The sequence below is a fragment of the Zeus faber genome (assembly GCF_960531495.2).
Source record: "Zeus faber genome assembly, chromosome: 16".
In the NCBI taxonomy this organism is placed as follows: Eukaryota; Metazoa; Chordata; class Actinopteri; order Zeiformes; family Zeidae; genus Zeus; species Zeus faber.
The window spans coordinates 6,195,878-6,222,271 of NC_137202.1; the positions used below are offsets into that span (position 1 = coordinate 6,195,878).

The 26,394-nt window shown below is 42.4% G+C and overlaps 2 protein-coding genes across 2 annotated transcripts; one reads left to right on the forward strand and one right to left on the reverse strand.

The window, feature by feature from the left end:
* Positions 1-1,913: 1,913 nt before the first annotated feature.
* On the reverse strand, positions 1,914-7,415 carry lrit1a (leucine-rich repeat, immunoglobulin-like and transmembrane domains 1a; the record flags this gene model as incomplete). The annotated part of the gene is made up of 4 exons (XM_080016614.1): positions 1,914-2,974; positions 4,068-4,373; positions 5,137-5,597; positions 7,291-7,415. 4 exons carry the CDS (start codon positions 7,413-7,415, stop codon positions 1,914-1,916), a joined length of 1,953 nt encoding a protein of 650 aa, XP_079872740.1.
* An 8,068-nt stretch (positions 7,416-15,483) lies between these two features.
* Positions 15,484-21,442, forward strand: rgra (retinal G protein coupled receptor a; the record flags this gene model as incomplete). The annotated part of the gene is made up of 7 exons (XM_080017162.1): positions 15,484-15,562; positions 15,884-16,040; positions 16,827-16,948; positions 17,924-18,077; positions 18,316-18,433; positions 20,350-20,463; positions 21,299-21,442. The coding sequence occupies 7 exons, from the start codon at positions 15,484-15,486 to the stop codon at positions 21,440-21,442; spliced, it is 888 nt and encodes a 295-aa protein (XP_079873288.1).
* Between the last annotated feature and the right edge of the window lie 4,952 nt (positions 21,443-26,394).

The following is a 26,394-nucleotide window of genomic DNA, read 5'->3' on the forward strand; positions in this document are numbered from 1 at the left end:
AGGGAAGACACCCATGATTAACACTTAACACAGTGTCAATAGTTCTTCCAACCCAATATACCATATACAGTGGTACTTTGACTTACGAGTTCAATTGGTTCCGTGACAGAGCTCGTAATCGAATCTGCTCGTATAGCAAATCAATTTTCCCCATTGAAATTAATTGAAATACCATTAATCCGTTCCAGCCCCCAACAAACCATCCCAATTTATTTTTGTTACGTGTTTTTAAATAACAAAAATATATTTATAAATAACAGATATTGTATAAAAACATAATAAAACATAATAAAAGAGAATGTCGAAGAGAATCTCTCATGTTTTACTATGATTTCATGCTTTAATTCAATTGACTTCATCCGCTTCTTCTTCTCAGCACTTACTTTCTTAGGAACCATGGTTAGAAAAAAAAAATTGGCAAAATAACTGCACAAAAAGCGAGCACAAAACAAAGAAGAGATGCTTCCACGGTCAGGTAACCACCTGAAGCTCACTCCTCGTAACTCACATTTTTGCTCGCAAATGAATACCAAAACTCGACGGAACGACCGCTCGTAACTCGGAAAACTCGTATGTGAGTGCACTCGTAACAGTATCAGACAGTACTGACTGATCCATCAGACAGTACTGACTGATGCATTGATAATGGATTGATTGATAATAACCATCAAATCAGGAGAGAGATAGAAAACAAAACCAGATGGTGCATATAAAAGTTTATTTAAATTGAATTTGAATAGATATATTTGGGATTGAGAGATCTACATTTGACAGGGTAATGATGCATCAAGGCAGCATAAAACAGGAACATATTTAAAGATGGTCGATGGTCGATATGTGTCTCGTTGCTGGGGATAAATCTTGTCTAACATTTTGCATCATTTCCACTCCTATTTACATGACGTCATAGCCCAGTCCTCTCTGTACTTCTCTCCAGCTCCAGCATCTCTCCTCCCGTTGGTGTAATGAACCATTTCTTTGTGTGTATCTTCTCTGAGAACATATGACAGATATGTACAGAGGCATTGACATTCTGTGTGTGCTTGTAAATCACCAAGAAACAAATTCACAACATCATACACGTGTGTGTGTGTGTGTGTGTGTGTGTGTGTGTGTGTGTGTGTGTGTGTGTGTGTGTGTGTGTGTGTGTGTGTGTGTGTGTGTGTGTGTGTGTGTGTGTGTGTGTGTGTGTGTGTGTGTGTGTAATACAAACAATGGAATACCTATCACCAAGTTCCCTTCCACAGTCAGATCAGTTTGCAGAGGTGTCTCATCATTAATTACGGTCTGAGATCATTGAAATTCCTGAGGTGTCTTTCAGTCCCTTCACCTACTGTAGCAGGCCTGGCTGTATAAACATTACCCTGTACATAAAACATGACTAGGTTTTAAAATCATTCAAATTAAAGCCACCCCAGGAAGAATGAGTTCCAGCCATTATACATTTACGCTACTTGCAAGGAACATGAAGTAATCCGCAAACACCTAGAAAACAAAGGGAATAAAAATCTCATAAAAGTCCCCTAAACTGATATTTCCATGATGGTGCAGCGTGCAAAGGTCCGTTGATAGAAATTGGCTCGCTGTGGCGGTGGTGTTGGTGGTGTGACCCAGCGAGCCGGGATAGGCGGGGGAGAATCCCATTGCTGTGGGGTGTGGGAGCGTGTGTGTGGAGGGCTGGCTTCAGGATGCCGGTGAGGGTGGGGGTGAGGGTAGTGGTGAGGGTAAGGTTGGGGCTGGGGGTGAGGATGGGTGTGGGTGTGAGGATGGGGATGGGGTTGGGGCTGTAGGTGGGGCTGGGGGTGAGGGTGGGGATGCGGACGGGCGTTGAGTGGCGGGTTCTGATGGGGAAAGTGACGCGAGTGGGTGCACGGAGGATGGCGCGGAGTAGGAGCTGGAGCTGGAGCATGATGTCAGCAGAAGTACTCGTTTGGCTGTCCCTCGATCTTGGCCGTGGCCTCCGAGTCCAGGCTGGAGCGGGCGGACAGCAGCCTGTTGGACTCCTCCGGGTTCAGCCTGGTCAGATACTCGCCCTCCAGACCTTTGGCCTTCGTGCCGGGCGACAGTGTTTCAAAGGTCACGTATGAGTCCTGGATGTCTTTTGACTTCTTCCCCCAGTACTTTTGGATGCGTCTTTTCAGGGCCCCACAGCACACAATGACCGTGAGTGGGACAGCGATGACACAGGCCACTGTGATCACGATAACGTTAATAAGCCTCTGTGTGCCAGTGGCGCTGGCCGCCTCGTCCGTGGAAAATATAACACACTGCTCCTTCTTGGGGATGAGGCCCCTGACACACACACATGCAATGTACTTGGTCCTGGGCACCAGCCCCTCGATGGTCACGCGGTTCTGCCCTGCGCCAACGTTGATCTTCCTCATGTCCCGCTCTCCAAACACAGCGTACAAGACACTGAAAGCTGTGGTGTTCTTGGCCTTGGGCGCTCTCCAGTTTAAAGAGATGGTATTGTCTGTGTCCCCCACCACCTTCACAGAGCGCACCACCCTGTCAGGGTCCTGCTGGAGTGACGAGGTGTTGGCCGCCAGGTTGCTGAGGTAGGTCTTCTCCAGATCCAGCAGTCCATCTTGGCTGGAGGAGGCGGCCAGCGCAGGGGTGGCTCTGTCATCCAGGCCATAACTAGCTGATCCAATCCCAGGCCTGAAGCCCAGAGGGGGGCCAGGCTCTCCAGCGGGTAAAGGGGTGGAGGTTGGAATCACATATCTGGCTACCAACTTCTCCTGGTAGGCAGCCTTGCCCATCGGGTTGTTTTTCTTCCCTTTTGGTTTCTTGTCGATGCTGGTCTGGTTACTGTCTGGTTTTAGAGGGTTGGACACCATGAGCGAGATGACAGCCTCAGCATACCCTGCGCAGTTGGTGGCCTTGCAGATGTATTTCCCTGAATCGCGATAGGACACAGCAGGTACGCTGAGGATGGACCAAGTGATGCCCTCCTTTGAGGCCTCCTGCTGGACTGTGAGGGAAACAGAAAGAGGACAAATGCTGCTTAAAGGTGTTTAATGCTTTCGAAAAAAACATTTTATAACATTTTTTTTTAAAAGCATATGGACAGTATAATCTTTGATGACACGAGACTTACATTAAAAACTATTTTGAGCATGTAAACAAGGTTGTGCATGGGGTGTTAGATTAACACGTTGCGATAATGTTGTGTTGTGCAAATTGTCACATTGCATAACTCACTGTTCAGATCGCAGCTGTCATAATTTCAATCTCACTGTCACTGTCAGTTATAGCTCTTTTTATAAGCATGCATTACGCCACGGGGCAGATAGAAAAATATTACCTCACACAGACACACACACACAAAAACACACACACACACAGAGTTTTCCAGTGGTGTTCATTTTGAGCTCTGACACCAGCGCTTTGTTCACAAGGTCGAGAGGTAAAGAGAGCAAGTGAGAGGGTGTTATATCCATCTATCTATCTATCTATCTATCTATCAATCTATCTATCTATCTATCTATCTATCTATCTATCTATCTATCAATCTATCTATCTATCTATCTATCTATCTATCTATCTATCTATCTATCTATCTATCTATCTATCGAACTATTATCCATCTAACTCTATCTTTTTTACTGCAACGTTTCACTTTTTTCTATTTTCATTATTGGTTATCTTCACTTATCTTATATATTTTTAACATGCAATTTGCAATTTATTTAAAATTTTACCTATTGCACTTATATTATTAGAAAGAGTGCACATATCTGTATATACATAGGCATACTCCCTCTATCTATTCCATTTTATTTATTTTTATTTTTATTGTATTTTATTCTATATATTTTTATTTTATTCTATAAGTATTCAACTTACTGTATTGCGTTTTAGGAGTCAGTTAGTCGGCCTATAGAAAGACATTTTTTATTTTTATTTTTTCCTAGGACATTTTGTGTGCTATCACCGGGTGCGTTGCATTACATTTCACTGCATATATGTATGAAAGTATGTATATGTATGTGACAAATAAAAAATCTTGAATCTTGAATCTTGAAGAGAGAGAGAGAGAGAGAGAGAGAGAACAGTCGACTCACCTGTTCCGTTAATCACCCTCGCATCAGCCCTCCTCCAGGTCAGCTCTGGGATGGGGACCCCAATGGTCCCGCACCGGAGCAGCACGTTGTTACCGACCGCGCTCCGCACGCGGGCCACCGCGGTGTGCACGCGGGGCGCCTGGCACCGGCGCAGCTCGGCGTCGCTGAAGAGGACACCGGACACGCTCTCCGGGGCCGCGCACCGGAGCCTGGTGTCGATGAACGCCACTGATAGGGTGGGAGACTTCTGGAACTGGACGAGGTCGAAGAGCCGGCAGTCACACACCCACGGGTTGTCATGGAGACCTGGCCATGATGATGAAGAGGTGGAGATTAGTTGGAAAGAAAGAAAGAAAGAAAGAAAGAACGAAAGAAAGAAAGAAAGAAAGAAAGGGTTCCGGCTGTGCACAAAATGAAAGTATGTGAAAGCATGTGTGCAGTGGTGGAAGAACTACTTTTTAATTAAAATTACTCCTGACACAAAAAGTACCACATTGACATTTATACTTCAGAAGTAGTTGCTCTTAAATGTATTTAAGGTAAAAGTACTTATCATATCATATCCACCGCACTGATATAATAGAGCCAATAAAACACATTAAGTGCTACTGTACCTTTTTTTCATGCAGATCATAATTACAATTTACAAAACAAATAGTATAGGTAATGTCATAGTAATTTACAAGGATATAAAGTTAATGAATAATGTATGAACAATCATAAATCATAAATCAGCAGCTAAGATTCAGTCCCTGATTTAAAAAAAACAAAAATAACTTGACTTGAATGTGTTAGAAATGTAGAGTAAAAAGTATAGATATTTGCTTTGAAATCTAGTGGTTTAAAAGTCTAAAAGTCTCTTAAATTGAATATACGTTAAGTTAGTACAGAGATTTGAAAAATGTAATTAAGTACAGTAATAAAGTACGTTGTTACTGTCTACCACTGCACATGAGCGGCGAGAACCTCTTAGTGGTAATACTTTGAGGGATTGTCCATTCTGGTGCTTATAAAGTAAACTGAAGCACAATGAGGCAAAGATGAATTAAGGGATGTTTAATCTCTTTACCCAGGATCATTTTGGAGCTCTCGGGCCCCTGCATGGGTTTGACGGCCAGCCAGGTGGAGAGCACCTCGGCGGGGAGGGTGGCCAGGCTGTTGCTGGACAGGTCCAGGTAGGTGAGGTTCCTGACGTAGATGGTGGCCTCGGCCGGAAGCGAGGTCAGCTGGTTGTTGTGCAAATCCAGCAGTCTGAGGCTGGGCATGTCCGTGAGGGACTCCCAGGGGAACGCGCCGAGGGCGTTGCCGTCCAGGCGCAGCTCCTCCAGGTTGAGCAGGCCGCTGAAGCTGTCCGGATTCAGGGTGGCCAGGGTGTTGAAGGACATCCACAGGAACTCCAGACTGGAGAGGTAGTTGAAGGCTTCGCTGGGAATCCGCTGGATGGCGGTCTTCTCGATCCGCAGTTTGGACGTGTCGACAGGGAACCCGACAGGCACCAGGGATATCTCAGGGTCATTGCAGATTACGCTCCTGAAACAAGTCGTCGTCGGTTAATCTGGGTAAACACTTTAAAACTGAGATTCTCAACCATCTCAATCTCTAAGACCGGCACTTTGAATGGATTTTTCTCTGGGACCCCAATCTCTGAAGACTTTTTTGGTGGTTTTGTCCAAATTTCCATATCTTATTTTTGGGAGATAACAGTGAAACTGGGATTAAAAAAAAATCATTATTGTACATTTTCTAATAGTGTTGACATCTTGGAAATGGGATAATGGTGAAGTTAAACCATTAATCAAATTTCATTAATTGAGATGGGGACCTCCTGAAATCTCTTGAAGGACTCCCTGGTGGGTCCCCGGACCCCACGTTCAGACCCTCTGCTCTTAAACATAATCATGCACAGAGGTCAAATTTCTACAATACATGTAAAATCTGCATTATTCACACAGTTAGCCCGTATGCACAGATATACTGTATATCCACCATAAGTACACACAGCGCAGCGCTGATCCCTGCGCAACTCCAAAAAGACGGAGCTGTGATTATTGTGAGAAATTACGCGTGCACGCCCCACAACCCATCTTTGGTGTCTGATGCATATAGAGGGAGAGGTTGAAAAATGCCTTTGAGAGATAATCCGGCCTTAAATAAAATTGGACGGCCTGTGCACTCCCAGAATTATCTCCTGTGCACGTGTTCCCCTCCACGCAAACATCTGTGTAGACGCACAGTCCGGACCCACGCAGCCAGATGGACGGACGTCCACCACACGTGGTGGCGTCTGTGGCTATCGCTGTATGCGGTAGTGTCTGTGGTGATATCCATATATTGTGGTGTCTGTAGTGATATCAGCCTAGTGTTATGTCTGTGGACATCTCTGTGTGTTGTGGTGTCTGTGGTGATCTCTGCATGTTGTGACGTCTGTGGTGATCTCTGTATGTTGTGGTGTCTGTGGTGCTCTTGGTGGGTTGCGGTGTCTGTGGTGATTTCTGTATGTTGTGGTGTCGGTGGTGATCTCTGTATGTTGTGGTGTCGGTGGTGATCTCTGTATGTAGTGGCGTCTGTGGTGATATCTGTATACTGTGCTGTCTGTGGTGAGCTCTGTATGTTGTGCTGTCTGTGGTGATCTTTGTGGGTTGTGGTGTCTGTGGTGATCTCTGCATGTTGTAACGTCGGCGGTGATCTCTGTATGTTGTAACGTCTGTGGTGACCTCTGTATTTTGTGGTGTCTGTGGTGATCTTTGTGGGTTGCGGTGTCTGTGTTGATCTCTGCATGTTGTAACGTTGGCGGTGATCTCTGTATGTTGTAACGTCTGTGGTGACCTCTGTATGTTAAGGTGTCTGTGGTGACCTCTGTATGTTGTGGTGTCTGTGGTGATCTCTGCATGTTGTAACGTCTGTGGTGACCTCTGTATGTTGTGGTGTCTGTGGTGACCTCTGTATGTTGAGGTGTCTGTGGTGATCTCTGCATGTTGTGGTGTCTGTGGTGATCTCTGCATGTTGTGGTGTCTGTGGTGATCTCTGCATGTTGTGGCGTCTGTGGTGATCTCTGTGGGTTGTGGTGTCTGTGGTGATCTCTGTGGGTTGTGGTGTCTGTGGTGATCTCTTCATGTTGTGCTGTCTGTGGCGATCTCTGTGGGTTGTGGTGTCTGTGGCGACGCCCGTGTATCGTGGTGTCTGTGGTGCTGTCTGTGCTTCTATCAGTGTCCCCATCACTCACCTTGCCTTGGAGCCGTCGCTCAGGTTGTGGTAGAAGCAGCTGCATTGGGACGGGCACGCGCCCGCGGAGGGCAGCAGGAGCGCGCCCGCGGCCAGATGCAGCGCGAGCCGCAGCACGAGGAACATGGTGGCCCGCGTGCGCCCGGTTCGAGCCCGCCGCGCGTCAGTGTCTCGGAGCCGCTTGTGTCAGTCACCGCAGCGGGGCCCGCATGGCTCAGTCCCGCCGCTCCGCTGTCCCATAGTGGTGCCCCCGCGCCGCGTCCCGGGATAAAAAGGATGGACGGGGATTAAGCGGAGCACTGGCGCTCCGCTCATCTGGATGCGCTCTGATAGGCTGCGTGCGCAGAGACGTCCCTATTTATTATGACAGAAAAAAAAGATACTTCCCAAATGGTCATAATCCACTGGGATGTTTGGCTTTTTTTTTTTTTTTTTCTTTCTTTCCTCTAGTTTGTTAATTTGAGCCCTGGCGTGACCGTTAATCTGTCAGTGGAAGCAGGTACTGTGTTTTGCCACAAGGTGGCCTCTAAACAATCCAAACACACTTATGCTCACATCTACAGTATATATACCCACAAAATATAGTAAATGCACCCCTAAACTATGCATACCCGTATACTATCATATACACCCATATGCTATTCATATATTATCCATATACTGTACCCATACAGTATACACCCCTAATCACCAATATACATACACCCATATACTATTCATATACACCCTTTATACTATCATAAAATATGTCTCACATTCCCAAAAACTGTTGTCCAATAATGCACCCCAAGCAGCACAGTATTGTAAAAGGTCACTTTGATGAATCACCCATTTACTTCACACCCTTACCCCTTATTTTATACATTCAGGATGTACATGAGCACTCATCTGCAGAAAAGGCAGAGTAGCACTTCATATTATAGTCTTGTATATCAGGGCACTGGATATGACAAGTACTTTCACTTTTAATACCTTAAGTACATTTAAGGGCCAGTATTTCTATACTTTTTACTTGCCAATGTGCCAATGTGGTCCTGTGACTTTCACTTGAGTGATTTATAAGTATTTGTACTTTTACCTCAGTAAACACTCTTGAGTACTTCTTACCCCGCTGTGGGTTCTCCAGGGCTGCAGCAGATTAGCCATGCATGCAAACAATGTCAGTGTGCTCAGTTTGATCAGCCTGGAATTTAGACTATGTCCTTTACAACATTGCATGCCCTCTGAGTGCCGAACAGAACCAATCGTCGCGGACTTGCACGGGCAACAAAATAAAAAAAAAATGAAAGCTATTGTTTCACAATTTATAATAAAGCAACTCTGTGAAAACCTTGGCACGGTGTTCTGGTGCTAAACCTGGCAGGTTTCGTCACGCCCGAGGTCACTGTTACACTTGGAAGGTTCTTCAAAGTGTGCCCGTTCCGGCTGGAGGTGATGGCCAAACGGCCCGTGTTTATAATGTGTAATGTTTACAAATGCTTGGCAGCCAGCAAACACCCCGCACACACACACACACACACACACACACACACACACACAGACACATATGTAAACACAGGTCATATGCATTAAATCACAAAGGTGTGTGTGTGTGTGTGTGTGTGTGTGTGTGTGTGTGTGTGTGTGTGTGTGTGTGTGTGTGTGCGTGTGTGTGTGTGTGTGTGTGTGTGTGTGTGTAAAAACAATGTTTCTAAGCACAAATCTCCAATTTTCCAAAGTTATTGATACTGCATCACAGCATTACGTTTTCTAAAGTGTTTTTCAAGGTCATGGCTTTCAGGTTTTCTTTTGGGGGGATTTTCTACCCTTTTTCCTGATTTTCAAGTGGTCAAAAATGACTAGGAGGTGTACCAAAGCTGTGCAATTAATGGTATCAACCCATAAGTTGGCGCAGCAACTAATCACACATAACTGAGCATTGGAACGGCTGTCATTAGGCATGCGTGTAATGTTCAAAACCCCTTTACACTCAAAATATTAATCATTTTAACATGCACAATTAAAAATATGTTTATTACCTTTGAAATTGATGGAAAAGATTGACATACAGTGTCAAACTTCATCTCAAATTATTCCTAAGGGTCTCAGCTTTCTGATGGTGTAAGGCACTTGTATGCACAAACTGCTTAACACCACCCCCCCCCCGCCCTCCCAACTCCAACCCCTACACCTCACCCAGAGCCCAAGAAAGGCACTTAAGAGGTTAAGAGTTTTTCATGGATCTAGCCTCTTTTCCTCTTAAAGTACACCAGATTGATGCATGTAAATGTTAAATGCCCCTGGACCATCTTAGAGGATTTGGAATCCACCCCACCATACAGTAGTTTCATAAAATAGGGCCCAACAAAAAACACATTTGGCATAGGGGCCCCAAAGAGCTAGTAACGGCTCTGTTTGTGCGCGTGTGTGCGTGTGTGTGTGTGTGTGTGTGTGTGCGCGCGCGCGTGCGTGCTTGCGTGCATGTGTGTGCGTGTGTGTGTGTGTATGTATTGATAAGAAGGTGGTCGTAATAGTTGTACCCATTTGACCACACAGATCACGCTTTAACCGCCATCATAGTTCTCCTGTTTGTTTTGTAATTGGTGTTTTCACACACTACATTCATAATGCACGTACAAAATGTTAAAACACCTAATAATGTGTTAAAACACAAGTGTTGAAACACAAAATAATTACACGTTTCATATAGCATAAATGTTTTATTGTTAGGATTTTAGTTTCACATTATATCGTTTGGTTTTCTTTTAATTGGAGTCCATTCAGTTACACCTCATGGGGGGTATTTTTGTTTTCTTTTACAATAATCCTTTTTTACTTTGCATTTATTTGTGTCCCCTTTTTTAGAATAATATTTAGTGTTAAATCCATTTGATTGTGATATTGGTTTCACACCTCTCGTTTCCATTTTGGTTTGGCTCTGCTCCTATATAGCGGGCCTCCTGATTCATTTGGGGAGATCCCTTTGGTGTGTCTCGTTGTCCTTATTTTAAATCCTGTTTAATCAGTTATTTTGACCTCATGTGTATTTGGGCCCTATGTTGTGTTTTTTTATGATATTTATTTTAATGTTTCAGCTGCACGTTGATTTTTCAACCTATCATAAGTTGGTAAAAAAGTCTACCTTGTGGTCCATCACGGTGGTGTATAATGAGGGCCCAAGTCCATGCAAAACTGTTTTTTATTAACAAAAAAATAAAGAAATATAGAAAAATATGGCAGTCCCAGGACAAATTAACGAACAAAACATGAGCAAAATATGATCTAAATATCATAATAAACTGAATTAACTCAGTGTCTCATTGCCAAAATATACAAATGTGCCTTGTTCTCCCCATAAGCAGCGTTTCTGTTTTATGTTATTTCTTTTTGACCTTTCCTCGACTAAAGCCTTTCAAGTCGAAAAGTATTTTAGCTCGAAATCGGAGACATTCCATATAGTTAATCTCATTTGCCGATGCCCATAAAGCAGCCCTTTACATCATTGCTAAGAATATGATTGGAGCTTAATTTGGACCAAAGTGTTATTCCTATAGTGCAAATATTCACATATTATGCATATATTCACAATATTACATATGATATTGTAGTAATGCCATCGGGGAAATACATTTATGACTCAATCAATTTCATCCTCCTGACAAGGGATTACAAAATATAGATAAATTACTATATTGTTTGAGGCACACACAAAAAATACCCTAAAAAACAAAACTATCAAATCTAAATGCATGTTTTTTATGCTCATATTTTATGGAATGAAATTAACATTTTGTGGATGAATGAATGGATTCCTAAATAAGTGAATTAAAGATTTTCGATCTTTGGTTATTGTGTGTTTTATCTGCATCATCTCCAACTAAAAAGCTATATTTAAGATATAAATATATATATATGTATGTGTATATATATGATATAAATATCATACTTGAAACACACACACACACACACACACTAACCCTAACCCTAATATAGAGTTACTACAGTAATATAATCCTATATGATTGGAATTACTAAATGTTTTCATGTAACAATTGTGAATAATTGATCTCTTTTTGTACCTTGTTTCTCTACTGGTGTCATAAAAGGATATCAAATGAGGTCAAATGACTTCACACTTCATGCTTTTGATCACTTTCCATATTTCGCAACGTCTACTAACCTTATAATCTCGGAACTTAACATAGACCACCACCAAACAATGTCGCCCTTGTTTTACACAAATCTGTAGTACCAAATGCAGGTTGCCGCGGGAACATGTTTCATGTTCCCGCGGCATTGATCAATTGGGTGTATATTAATCTTATAACCGCAGCAACTACTTTTAATATTCTGTATTTCTTTTGATAATAGTGTTCTAGTCTGTTGTTCTGAGTTTGAATCCTGTATTACTGTAAGATAAAGGGAGGATATTGGCAAAATAAAATGTATTATTAATTTGTAAAGCCTGAAGCACTAAAGCCAGTTAGACATTGAAATCCCCTTTGAAGAATATTTGTGGTTTTCACATTTCTTCTCGGGAACACCATGTTGTTCAATGGGGCTCTTTTCTTTTGCAAAATGACTGTTAAAGTATGTTTTCTCCTGAATTCTAAGATTAAATTATCTGCAAAACACCATGATCTATCTACACACCACCAGTAGTGCAGTGGCATAGCATGGAATGATTCACTTTACAATAGAAGCACCAAATCTGTAACACATCATTGCGTTGCATTTTTTTTTGTGATCACTATTTTCTTATAATAATAACACACTTTCAGCTTTGATATGTGTCGGTACCCTGGACGCTTTCATACACCTCTACTGCCCCATATTGTGCATCCATATACTGAATACACAGTCTCAAAGCTTTAAAGATGAATTTATCAAATGAAGAAACGTGACAATACATTCATGTGAAATACTTGTTAATATTGTTTAATTCATAATGATGTGGTTATTTGGTTGGGTTATCATTGGCTGATTTGATTATTGGAAGTTATAACCCCCATTTCTTCAGTGATGGATGAGGGACAGTGTGCTAGCAGACACCTGTTTTCTCCTCTACACCAGCTGCAGCATCTATCAAATGCAGCATCCATCCATCACACAGCGTCCATCAAACTCAGCATCCATTCATCACATGCAGCATCCATCACATACAGCATTAAACGATTAAAGTGCATAAACTTCAAGGCATTGAAAGTTGGAATTTCAAAGCTGACCACCCACGCCGGAATTAACAAGATAACAGATGTGACACCATGACAACATGGTGGCGCGCATCATTAACAGTGAACAATGTTCCCTTTGTAAAGATTATTATATATTTCAACACTTGTAATGTCGTTTTGAACTACTGCGTGGATTTCATGTTACGTTAACAAGGTGACTACAACACGAATTACAGTTTTCCGAGTTCCCATGGTTGGTAAAACATGTTGTGTTTCGTCGTTGCCATGACTAATCTTTTTTTTTTAAGTGTGCTCCGACTCAATAAAATATGATATACAGTATTTTACAAAATGTCCACTCGATTTGTCCACCTGAGAGGGCAGGACCAAGTACCAGCCGCTTGTGAGAAGTACCGGCGCTCAAGAAAAAGTCACAGTAGGCCAAAGAGTAAAACATAGAAGTTCTGGTACTGCATTCCGGTGTGTACTGGCCCACTTCGAGCACTGGATATACGTAATCTTTGATTAATTTTATGTGGCATGTTTATTATTAGGCATTCGATAAAGGACAAAATAAAATAGTTTTCAGTTATTTCCGAATTTTGGGATGAAGCAGCATTAGTTGGGTAGGGGAGCAGTCGGAGCATTTGGTGGGGCATTGCCCCCCCTGAGCCCATGCCTAGAACTGCCCCTGGCTCCAGCATCCATTACATGCAACCAAGGCCCAAGCCCAAGAAAGGGTCTCAGGGCTTAAGAGGTTAAGGTTTTTTAACGGATCCAGCCTCTTTTCCTCCTAAAGTGTAAATGTTAAATGCATGCCCGCCTTAGAGGGTTTGCAATCCCGCCACCATATTTTCACAAAATAGGGGCCCCCAAACAACATTTTGCATAGGGTCCTGGAAACGACCCTGCATGCAGTATACAGCATCCACCACATGCAGCATCCATCATGCGGCATCCATCCATCAGGGGCAGCATCCGCCAGATGCAGCATCCACCAGATACAGCATCATCACACGCAGAATCCATCACAAGCAGCATTCATCACAAGCAGCATCCATCACATGTAACATACATCATCCATCACATGCAAAATACAGCATCCATCAGATACAGCATCATCACACGCAGAATCCATCACAAGCAGCATTCATCACAAGCAGCATCCATCACATGTTACATACATCATCCATCACATGCAAAATACAGCATCCATCACATGCAGCATCCATCACGTGCAACATACAGCATCCATCACATGCAGCCACCATCACATGCAGCACCCATCACACCCAGCATCCATCACACATAGCATCCATCATGCGCAGTCTTGTGCCCTCACTACGTGCAGACGTACGTGGTTATGCAGAGAGCTCAACACTCTCCCAATAAGTACCCGGTGACACAAGTTCACTTCAGATATCTTTAATAGAAGTTGTGTAAAATTGTGGAACAGTATAGGAATATGCAGATTAACGATCAGTCTCTATGCAGATGTAAATAACCTGTTAATAGATTGTCATAGCTCCTACACTGTATGCATGCACAAATTACATGAATAGACTAACAGATTGTGTTTTCTCAAAGGCAATGACGAGGCTAATGGAAAGAGATGTTCGTCAGAGTCTGAGATGTAGTCAGATTGACTGTGTGTGTGTTTCTGTCTGTCTATCTTGTCTGCCTCTGCCCCGATGTCATACTATCATCACAATGCTATGATGTCACAGCACAGACTCGGGGGGGGGGGGGGGGGACACTCTCCGTTTGGCGGGAGCGGAACAGGCAGCATCCATCCTCACATGCACTATACATCCATCACGAGCAGCCTCCATCCCATAGAGCATCCATCCCACGCAGCATCCATCCATCACATGCCGTATCCGGAATCTATCACATGCAGCCTCCATCACATGCAGAATTCATCACACGCAGCTTCCATGTCACAACACAGACTGGGGGGGGGGGGGGGCAGGCAGCATCCATCCTCACATGCAGCATCCATTCATCATGAGCAGCCTCCTTCCCATAGAGCATCCATCACACACAGCATCCATCCATCACACACAGCTTTCATCCATCACACACAGTCTCCATCGCATGCAGCATCCATCACACGCAGCATCCATTCAACACATGCCATATCCAGCATCCATCACATGCAGCCTCCATTACATGCGGAATCAATCACACACAGCTTCCATCCATCACACGCAGCCTCCATCACATGCAGCATCCATCACACGCAGCATCCATTCATCACATGCCACATCCAGCATCCATCACATGCAGCCTCCATTACATGCAGAATCCATCACAGGCAGCTTCCATCCATCACACGCAGCCTCCATCCATCACATGCAGCATCCATCACACGCACCATCCATTCATCACATGCCATATCCAGCATCCATCACATGCAGCCTCCATCACATGCAGCATCCATCACACGCACCATCCATTCATCACATGCCATATCTAGCATCCATCACATGCAGCCTCCATCACATGGAGAATCCCTCACACGCAGCATCCAGCTATCACATGCAGTATCCGTCCATGACATGCAGCATCCATCACAAGCAGCATCCATCCATCACATGCAGCATCCATCACAAGCAGCATCCATCCATCACATGCAGCATCCATCACATGCAGCATCTATCCAACCCAGCATTCATCACATACACCATCCACCACATGCAGCATTCTTCACACCCAGCATCCATCCCTCACAGGCACCATCCATCACATGCAGCATTCTACGGTGTAGCCTGGAGACACAAAGGATGTTTGTGTCACTAATTGATGGTTTTAGCGTTGTGGTGGCTTTGGGGGCTGTGCTGTGTGCTCTGTTCATTAAGACATTCTTCTACGGATTGGGGCAAAAGAGCGAGCAGGAGCAGGAGGAGGGGGCTTTACATAATTACATGCATGCTTTTCACGTGGAATGCCCCTTTAAAAGGCAGCTTCCGAGAGTCCCATTGAGGCGATAGAGGGTAGGGAGAGCTGTGTGGACTCCGTGGTGTCATATCTCCTGCAGCATGGTATCCTCATACCCTCTACCGGAAGGCTTTTCGGAGTTCGATGTGTTTTCCCTGGGATCTTGTTTGCTGGTGGAGGGTGAGTCCCTTTTTTTTTTTCTTCCTTTTTTAAATTTGTTGGTGTGTGGAATTGGACCAGAACGCACGCACACACACACACACACTCACACACACACACACACACGGTGCACCCTCCAGGACCCGGTGCTCTAATCCCGTCCGGCTTTCCATGACTCGCTAACCCCGACGTCGTTTCGCGGTCCTCATATTGATCATTACAAGGTGTTCATATTGTAATATCGTCCTTTCGGCGTCGTGGCGCGTTCTCCGTGCGCGCTGCCCCACCTCACCTCAGGGGTTTCATCCTGCTTCTGAATGTGTGTGAAACGTGTTCTTCCAGGTCTGCTCGGCTTCTTCCTAAATGCCGTGACAGTGGTTGCTTTCCTCAAAGTCAGGGAGCTCCGAACCCCCAGTAATTTCCTGGTGTTCAGCTTGGCACTGGCTGACATGGGCATCTCCATGAACGCCACCATCGCTGCTTTCTCCAGTTTTCTGAGGTGAGTGACGTCACGTTTATTGATAATAATAATAATTATTATTATTAGAATAATAATAACAATAATAATAATACCTCCCAAGATAACGTCCAGTGCCGTGTATCTCTTTAAACTGGACGGTAGTAATGAGCAAACGAGCGTGTTTCGGGGTAGATTCAGCGACCCAACCCTCAAGAAAACAATGCGATCGATCATATTGATTTATTGATTGATCAATCAATATATTGATAAAATATCTAAGCCTACATAATAAAACAGAAAGGCCGGAGTTTGTGCTGAGAGATGCCGAACGCTGCGCTGTGACGCGCGGAGACAGGACTGACTATCCGATATCGATGACTGGACGGTATATCGATGTGACGTCGCTATCGTAAGGCGAGGCTAGACGTTATCTGGGATTTGGGTTGTCGTAATATGGCGATGTTAAATGTTGTCTATGAGTAATGCAATTGCCTGAACTTCATAGACTCCACCTGTTTGGTCGTAATATCCACGTTATTAATCATTGTTTCTCAGATGTTTCTTGTGTGTGTACCTTATGAAAGCACTGACAGTCGTTCCCAAAATATTGTTGAGTTATCGATATCGATGCCTTCATCAGATCTATTGTATTATTTGATTATGTCAAGCCCAGCCCTACTCTGAAGCGGGAATCAGTGGATGAGTGGATGAGTGAGGTGTTGGAGAATGAAAGGATTATTATGTTTCAATGAATCCTCCCAAATCAGTGTTGAATGTGTTTGGGGCGTGGACCAAGTGCCTTGTGTTTACTCACTCATTTGTCAGGTACTGGCCCTACGGCTCAGACGGTTGCCAGACCCACGGTTTCCAGGGTTTTATGACCGCACTAGCCAGCATCCACTTCATTGCCGCCATCGCATGGGACAGATATCATCAATACTGCACACGTAAGTACGGAATCACAGCGAGCAATGGAGGGCGAAGAGGTCGCCCCCCCCCCCCCCCCACCCCCACCCCCACACACAGACAGACACACACACAGACACACACACACACACTGCTCAGTCTGCACTTTAGCTCATACAAATTTAGATACTCTATAGGTGATTATTTCATCCCAAGCTGCTTTCAAGGTCCCCCGTTGTCCTCAGTGGCCAGCTGCTCAACAAGTGGCTTAGAGGCATCAAGCCATCCATTCATATAATGAATAAACATGAGTTAATCTATGGGAAAACTCACCAGATGCATCTCAAAGGGGACATGTTTACAATGACAGAGAATCAAATATTCATGTGATGAACAGTAAATAACATGGGGACTAGATTCCAGTCAGAAAAACTCTTCTAGTATTGTACATAAACATAAATGGTCTTGTGTTGACAAATGTTGTTAGTCATACATTGGAAAAATGAATATCCAATGTTGATAACAAGGTTATTTTTTTTTACCAATGCACTTGTATGTGTTCGAAGAAATTGCTTTATCTAGATTAGTAATTAAAATATTATGAACAAATAATTGTCAACTACAATATAATAACAATAATAATAATAATATCCTTTGTTTGTATGGCTTTCATTTCATTAAAAGAAGGCAATAAAGTAGTAACAATAAAAGCAGAAGAGCAAACAAGCAAAATGCATTTAATAAAAATGGGTAAATATTAGACTCATTTCGGATCGATTTTGACTTTTCAGGATCATGATCATTCCTCAGCGAAGGAATCCTGCAATTTCAAAGTTCTGCAGACAATTCAAACTCAGTTGAATCGTCCAGTTTGAAGTATCGCATTGATTGAGTGTCTACTGTAGATGTAGATGTAGAGCCCACAGTGACATAGTGGTAATTTTGGGCATCACCCGATCAGCCCTATTAATCAATTCACTGTTTGAATTGTTATTATTATCATTCCTCCTCCACAGGCACGAAGCTGCAGTGGAGCAGTGCCATCACTCTGTCCGTGTTCATTTGGCTCTTCACGGCGTTCTGGTCCGCCATGCCGCTCATCGGCTGGGGAGAGTACGACTACGAGCCACTGAGGACCTGCTGCACCCTGGACTACAGCAAGGGCGACAGGTAACAAACACACATACACACACACGCACACACACACACACATAATCTGCCCAACACAGTAAACACACTGCCGCATTCATAATATTACGTAATGTGAATCATCCTCCTCCGCATTATACAGTAGACTGTCTGTGTTGCGAGTATCGTGAACACATAAAAATAGAATGTGACTGTTTCTCAAAGAGGATATTTCATTTTTATAAACTCGTCCGTCATAATTGTTCCTCCCACTGCACAGAAACTACGTGTCCTACTTGATTCCCATGAGCATCTTCAACATGGCCATCCAGGTGTTTGTGGTCATGTCGTCCTACCAGGCCATTGCGCAGAAATTTAAGAAAACTGGCAACCCACGGGTAAGGGTAATATCCTTATATACAGTATACCACACTTGATTACTATATTAAAGGTCTTTGTACTACTATTTATGAATATGTGTGAGGAGTATATATAAATGTATACAGTAATATAATGTTATATTGTAATTATTTATTGTTTTCTTTTGTTCATTTAATAGTCCTTTGGGAGGAATAGTTGGAACTCTATTTCATGACATCATAATGTAATCATCAAATTGTATCATAGCAGGCTGAATGGCTTTATTATTATATAAATATATATATAATTAGTATGAAAATTAATCGTCAACTAATTTCATGATCTTGATGGCCCCACCAATGATATACTGTATATCTCTACAGCATCAGTACCTTTAACTTACTTCAAACATATAAGATGCAATATAATATTAACAGAAAACCATCTCATTATCATATGGTGAATAAAATCAAAATCTACTTAAGTAAAAGTAGATAATATTAGCTCTTAAATGTACTTTATGTATTAAAAGTAAAAGTACTTGTCATATCCAGTCTATGATATGGCTTAAAGGTACGACTGCACCTTTGATTCTGCATGTGACTGCTCAGCATATCCTGATGTGTCTTGCTTTTGATAGATATAAATATAAATCTTTATTTAAAGAATGTACATGGGTATGAATCTAGAATTTCAAAACTAAATGTATAATTCCAGATAAAAAAAAAAAATGAAACTAAAGTAACACGACTGTGTTAGAAATGTATTAAAGTTAAAAGTACGGGTATTTGCTTTGAAACATTGTGGAGTAAAAGTGGAAAGTCTGAATATACTTTGGTCAGAACAGATACTTGAAAACGCTGTTACTTTCCTCCACTGAGTGCACTCCACCACTGAGTCTGACCCACCGAGTGCTACTTGTTTACTAAGGTGATGGGCACAGGGGCTACAGGAACACCTACAGCTATTGAGCTTCTGTTTGTGGATTCTAAATACGTACCTGAGGCAAGGAGCTGGTAGTTCCGAGTTCCAATCAGAAGCGACCTCCTTGGCTGGCCTGGTGCCGCTTCGGTTTGTTCCCTGAGTGGGTGTGTGATGGTTTGACAGTAGCGGGTGTGAGAAAGGGATGGAGTGCTTCTCAAAAGGGGGCCACGGCGCTGGACGTCCTCAGGGTCTAAATCAAGTTGCATGGCATCGTGGTGTTCTGAGCCAGTGGGGCCACATTTACTAAGGGCACAAAGGCGTCTCGGCGGCAGTGGGCCATCTATTGTCTCCAGAGGACCGTGGAAGACGGACAAATGGGTCAGTGGGAAGAGCGAGGGATGAAAACAAAACACTTCCCCTGAGAGGAAAATGTACTTCGAAGGAGCATGCGAGCGTAGAATCGAGTTTTAGATATACAATACACATATGTGTCACTGTAATTGTCAGTGAGACCTTGTCAGGAGATCATTTTAAGGAGGGTTTCTTACCATATCACACCATTTCCCCTTTACTTTCTTAACTTATGTCCTTATAAAAAAATATATATAAATAAAATAAATAAATAGATAAATAACAAAATATCTCTCTCTCTCCGAATGTCAGAGAGCAACTATAACACCTTTAAAGTGCAAATCCTCCAGCACTCAGAGCGGTGTTCATGTTTTAACACAGAATTAGACCTCTCCAAAACTTCTCCTCATAGCTTCTAGTTTCTAGACTTTCAGTCACAGTTGAGGGTTTTTTTTTTCTCCCCCACACCCTGATCCAAGACTTGTGACTTGACTTACTCCAAATATGTGTGAACCTCATGACATCAAAACATTGTTCTCTGGTCTAAAAACTAACGACCCATTCTTCTGTGGTCATCCCTCCATCCTCTCTTCCTTCCTCTTCTCTTATCTCTCTCTCTCTCTTTCTCTCCCTCTCGCTCTCCCTCTCTCTCTCTCTCCCTCACTCTTTCTCTCCTCAGTTCAACGCCAGCACTCCTCTGAAGACCATACTGCTCTGCTGGGGTCCCTATGGGGTCCTGGCCTTCTATGCTGCCATCGAAAATGCCAACCTGGTGTCCCCCAAGCTGAGAATGGTAAGAAAAAATATTCTTATCAAAAAATTAAAAATATGTGATCACTTGATCGCCATTATTTGAGCAAATCAAGATATTTTCTTATTTATCATGTTTCCTTCCAAAGGTAAAGCCAATGTTAGAATTTACCACTATGCTGTAAATAGGAGGTTGATTTAGGTACAAGCAAATTAACCCTCTACTCAAAATTTTATGATCTTCAATATTCAATGCCAATGAATGGTTCTTCTGCAATAGTTAGACATCTAGTAATATTATAAGTCTTATTTGTACCATTACTATAGTGGCATAAAATGAAGAAAAAATACAAAAATGTAATTGTAAAAATATTTAATTGTTAATTGCAATAATTAGGAATATAATTATTTATATATATATATATATATATATATATATACATATATATCATTATTACGGTATTATCATTATTTGTATGAAAATTAAACATCAACTAAAATGTCATGATCTTGACTGCCCTAACAATGACCTATTGCTACTGCTTCACTAACTTTCCCCCACCTGTGTTGTGTTATACAATCATTCCAATATTATATGGTGAATAAAACTGAAAAATACACCGGACAACACACAGTTTAAAAAATGATTGTTGAAAATTATTAATGGTCAAAGACGGTTCATGCTGGTCATCCACAGCTCCACTTTATATTTGTATTTTATTATCAAATCAAATAAATTTTTATTTATGGAGCACATAAAAATATGAAAAACAATTTTGCTCCAAAGTACCTCCAGAGAGGAGGCAAAAAGTGGGAATCTGTAACGCTTCCCCGCCAAAAATGATTGCCAAGGATTAACACACTTGTTGTGCCTGCAGATGGCTCCCATTCTGGCCAAGACCTCTCCCACCTTCAACGTGTTCCTCTACGCCCTGGGAAACGAGAACTACCGAGGTGGGATCTGGCAGTTCCTCACCGGGGAGAAGATCGAAGTGCCTCAAATTGAGAACAAGTCCAAATAAAAACTGAGCGTGTGATGGTGACACACACTCCCTGTCCTGGTGGTTTCTCACACGCTGTAGATTAGCTATGTTTGTTTAAGTCTGTGTGTGTGTGTGTGTGTGTGTGTGTGTGTGTGTGTGTGTGTGTGTGTGTGTGTGTGTGTGTTTGTGTGTGTGTACTGTGTAGTGCTTGGTAGCCATTGTCCACTATGGAGTGTTCCCCAAAATCCACACCTATAACTGTACTTATTATTTTTATGGCCTGCTAATAGTTCTGACTTTCAGTGTGAAACGCAAAGTTGTTCTGATGAACAAATAGCTGCTATTCTGGCTGGAATTAGTGAATTAGTGCAGCCTTGCAATTTTGATCTTGCAACACAAGAGCTCATTCCCCATATTATTATTTAATTGGAAGTGACAATTTTAATTGGAATTTGTGAAATGTTCACGCACACCTGGTGAGCTCTCAGTGGTTGAAAAACACTGGTCCATCAATAGTCAGATCAAAAATTCTGGAATAACTAGTGGCCAAAGCGGGTATTGCAGCCTCAGGGACCAGTTGTTCAGTGGAGGGTAAAAGTTAAAATCGTGCTACAGCTTTACGTGCAGGAATAGGATCCATTTGTTCTATACAGTGTTATTACAGGGTTATTACAGTGTTATTACAGTGTTACAGTATTTTTATACCTATGTTGTTAAGTGCAGTTCAGGCCATGCGCGTTTAGTGCTGGGATGTGTTTTCGACTTCCTTGCTGTGGTAGTGTTTATGCGGTGTTAGGGCTGAAGCAACAATACAAATAGAATAGGATTTAAAAAAATGTAAATTACAGCAAATACAGCAAAGTTTAGTAAATCCTGAAATAGTCCATTCGTTCGGTATAAATGACAGTTTAAGGTGGATTTGCTGATGTCTATATTTTCAGTTTCCAGCCCCAAGCTGTTTACAGTTGAGCATCTGTAATCCTCTAAACAAAAAAGCCTTTCACACACCCAAAAAAAACAAAAAAACTCTCCCCCAAAGTACAAGTGGCTTAGTGGGAAATGATGCTCACATGATTTGAAAAATAAATAAATAAATTACATATTAATTATAACCTTTTGCCCCCTAAAAGTCAGCCAAATGAAAGAGAAAGGCAGAAAAGTAGGAAATAATAAGAATACTATTAAAGTATCTGTATCCACCACAAAATTAGTCTCAAAGTTAAATTAGGTAAATTCTTGGCTGTTAATATAAGTCAATGAAATCTCCTTAGAGTTAGAAACTGACCCGTGGGCTAATTTTTCATTCTTTTCAACCACCTTTTCAGTCGCACTTGACTCGCTTTTAACTTGTCTCAAACAATTACCTCGGAACAGAAGTTTATGTCAGTTAAAGGTTATTTTTATCCTTTTTTAAAGGTATTGTGTCACCATGGTGGTTAAACAGTACATGATCACAAGGTGCTGGTTATCATATAATCAATGTACCTTATCAAAGTCAAAGTGATATGAGTTGCAGTTTAGAATTTATACATATTAAATACAGCCTTGACAATCACACAATATACAGGTAAAACAAAGATTCATGGAAATGATTGTGTATGATTCAGCCACATATATTGATACGATTCCTTGTATTTGTTGTCCCCTTGAATTAGAAATAATTTCATGTTTGTAGAATCATACTTTAATATTTTTACACTTTATTCCCCTTTGGCATTACTAAATGTGGTTCTCCAAAAGTGGCTTAATCCTCAAGGGTGGTTGGTACATGACGCAATGTTTGTCATGAAATGGATGTAATGATGTTTCTTTTATTTCAAATATAAGTGATTTGATCCAAAAAATAAATAAATCCACATGTTTAAACTCTATGTGTGCACAGGTGTTTTTTTTTGGTATTTAATTCTCCCAAAGTCTTGTTCCGTCTCTTGCTGCTCTGTACGGCAGCTCTCTCCAGCAGCACCAGGACTTGGCTCCTCTGGTCCCACATGGTGTCAGACTGTAATCCAGCTCCTGGCGGACTATACACCAAGGAAGGAGGACGGGACGGGGATAGAGGAGTTCCATTGTGGGCCACGGTGGATCAGTGGTTATTGCGGTTATTGAGTGCTGAGTTTGAATCCAGCTGTGTTTCAATGGCCCTTCTGTGTGGAGTATGAATGTTCACATGGGTCTCCCCCAAAAGATATGCACATTCAGTTTTGACGATGCCCAACTAAAAATGTTTTTTTCTTTTTCAGGGGCAACCTGGAGGGCACTGTACAATGTTTTCTCTAACATAGGGGCACCTGCAGAACACCTCACAGGTTCGAGTCTGGATCCTTCAGAATGGAGATTTCTTTAATCAGATGATTGGAGGAGACGGCCAAGTGCAGTAAGACTGATTGGCTTAAAGAGATAAGATACAAGATGATAGATGATAGAATGTTGGGATGAACAGCACTAGTTTTGTCTAACATGATTGAGTCAATGTGCTGTTGTAGATGGAGAGTGTACTGCGGCCTGCTGGTGAGGTAGTCATTGATCCAGGCCACCATACTGTGGTCTATTTTCATCGCCTTCAACTTCTCTGCCAAAAGAAACGGCTGGATAGTGTTAAAAGCACTCAGAGAAATCAAAGAATGTGACTCTTGACGTGCTTCCTGGCTGCTCCAGATGGGAGTACGCTTGGTGCAGCAGGTACGCGGATGTTGGTCTCGTCCGCAAACTGCAGGGGGTCCCGTAAGTCACTCACCCAGGGCCTGTGGTGCGGCAGAACCAGTCTCTCGAAGGTCTTCATGATGTGCGAGGTTAGTGCCAGTAGTGCCAGAAGTCATTGAGAGGGCTGGGACGTCCCTTATTTGTAAACTGGGACAATGTAAGAGCTATTCCCTCAACAACAGGAAAAGACAAAAATGTAGACATTTTTACGAGGAGAAATGTAATATAACTGTTGGTGTGTTGTGGAAACCAGAATCTAGCCCAAGCTATCTTGTGAGTCTTTTTAGGAGAGAAGAACTGGTATCAGCAGATGCACGCACTCCTGTCATAAAGACACGGGCCATTGTGATGAACACTAAATATGTGGCAACGATGGAGGTCTTGAGAGAAGGCAAAGCAAAAGGGCCAGGTGAGACACCATCCAAAGGAAATACACCACATTCTACTGAAGAAGCCTCAAAAGCATTGGGGACCTGTGAAGAAAACCTTCTTTAAGTCTTCTAAATTGTCACTCTCAATATTGTCACTATGTCACTTTCTATGTAGGTTTGAAAGGCATTTGAGAGTGTAGATGCTGAGGAAATTCCACGAGGTTGTTCACGAGGAACAAATAATCAAGGCATGAAATATGGAGGCCTTTAATGTCCTGACTGGGGGGTTAGCAAATCGTTTGAAACGAACGACTATTTATACTGACTCGGGAGCGACGATCCTCGTCTCCACTAACTCATTCACTGACTCGTCCTCCCTACCTGCTACTAGTTAGACAACATGCCACTCACACTATTGTGCAACTCTTATATTAACTGTATTTGTGGAAATGTATCATGTTAATTTCTGTATTAACACAGCCCTGTGAGAAAACAAACCACTTTGGCCCATGTTTCAACTCAGTACTCGCTCTCCAAGCCTGAAGCCCGCCCCCCTGGAGCCTGCCCTGAACTGAAGGTCTGACGCAGGCTGTATGAATCACTCACTCACTTACCCATAAGTTCCAGGCTACAGTGACAGACTGGTCATACATTTTAATGTGTCCCTTTTTAATAGTTTACTACTACTTGATTCTGATTGATCAATCATAAAATTTAAACTAACTTTAAATTAATATCACATAACATATTGTTATGTGATATTAAATCATTTTTTCTCATTCAAGTTAGCAGAGGGCAAAACCGGAAGTTAACCAGTGGGGGATTCCCCAAGCTCTGGGTGACTGACTTCAAGTTCAAGTTCAAGTTCAAGTTCAAGTTTTTAAGCTGCTTTCACACATGAAGCCCGGACCATGACCGAATAATCAGGTCCGGACATTGATGCAGACATCCAATGCCCTTTCAGACATGTAGAACACAACCGGAGATTGTCGGTGTCAGACACGTCTACACTACCTGGAAATAATACGCTTGGTTTAGATGAGGGGCGGAGCCTGGGTAGAGCGTGCAGGAGGCAAGACATGACGCAATGACACGTGACGCTGCTGAGTTTTAGCACAACCAAGAAGGCAGACAAGGCTACCGACTGCATATATTTATGACAAATAATTTCTTGAACTTGAACTTGAACTTGTTTTTTTTTGCATTGATACTCCACGTATTTGGACATATCAATATGCAATATAAAGGAAAGAGTGGCAAGGAATATAAAGGAAAGCAGAAAGGAGCAAGAAGCAGCTACACTTCATGCACGAAGATCTGCACAGGTAACTAGCGCATGATACAGACGTCATCAACACGTGACACGCCCTCTCGCTCACTGTGAACAATTACCTGCTCCAACCAGAAACATATCACATAAAAGATCTTTCATTCAAACATCAAATGCGATCTGCCTTACGCATCAGAAACATGGAAAATCCTAGACCCATAAGCCTGATTAATTGTGATTTAAAGATTATTAGTAAAACACTAACCAACAGAATTGAAAAAGTATTTCCATTCATAAATTACATAATTCACCCAGACCAAACAGGCTTCATCAAGGGCAGACACTCATCCAGCAATATACGCTGTTCATTCAGACTGATCAGCATATCCCAAAGGAACAACTTAAATACTGTTATTGCCACTTTAGATGCAAAAAAAGCATTTGAAATAGTTAATAGGACATATATCTTTTCAACCCTCAACAAATTTGGCTTTGGAGGGTCACTAATTCAATGGATCAGAATTCTGTACAACTGTCCATCTGCTTCTGTCATCAACAATGGTTACACTTCTCTACAATGCGGCACAAGACAAGGATGTCTGCTCTCCCCTTTACTATTCGCCATCTTAATTGAACTCCTCACAGCGGCC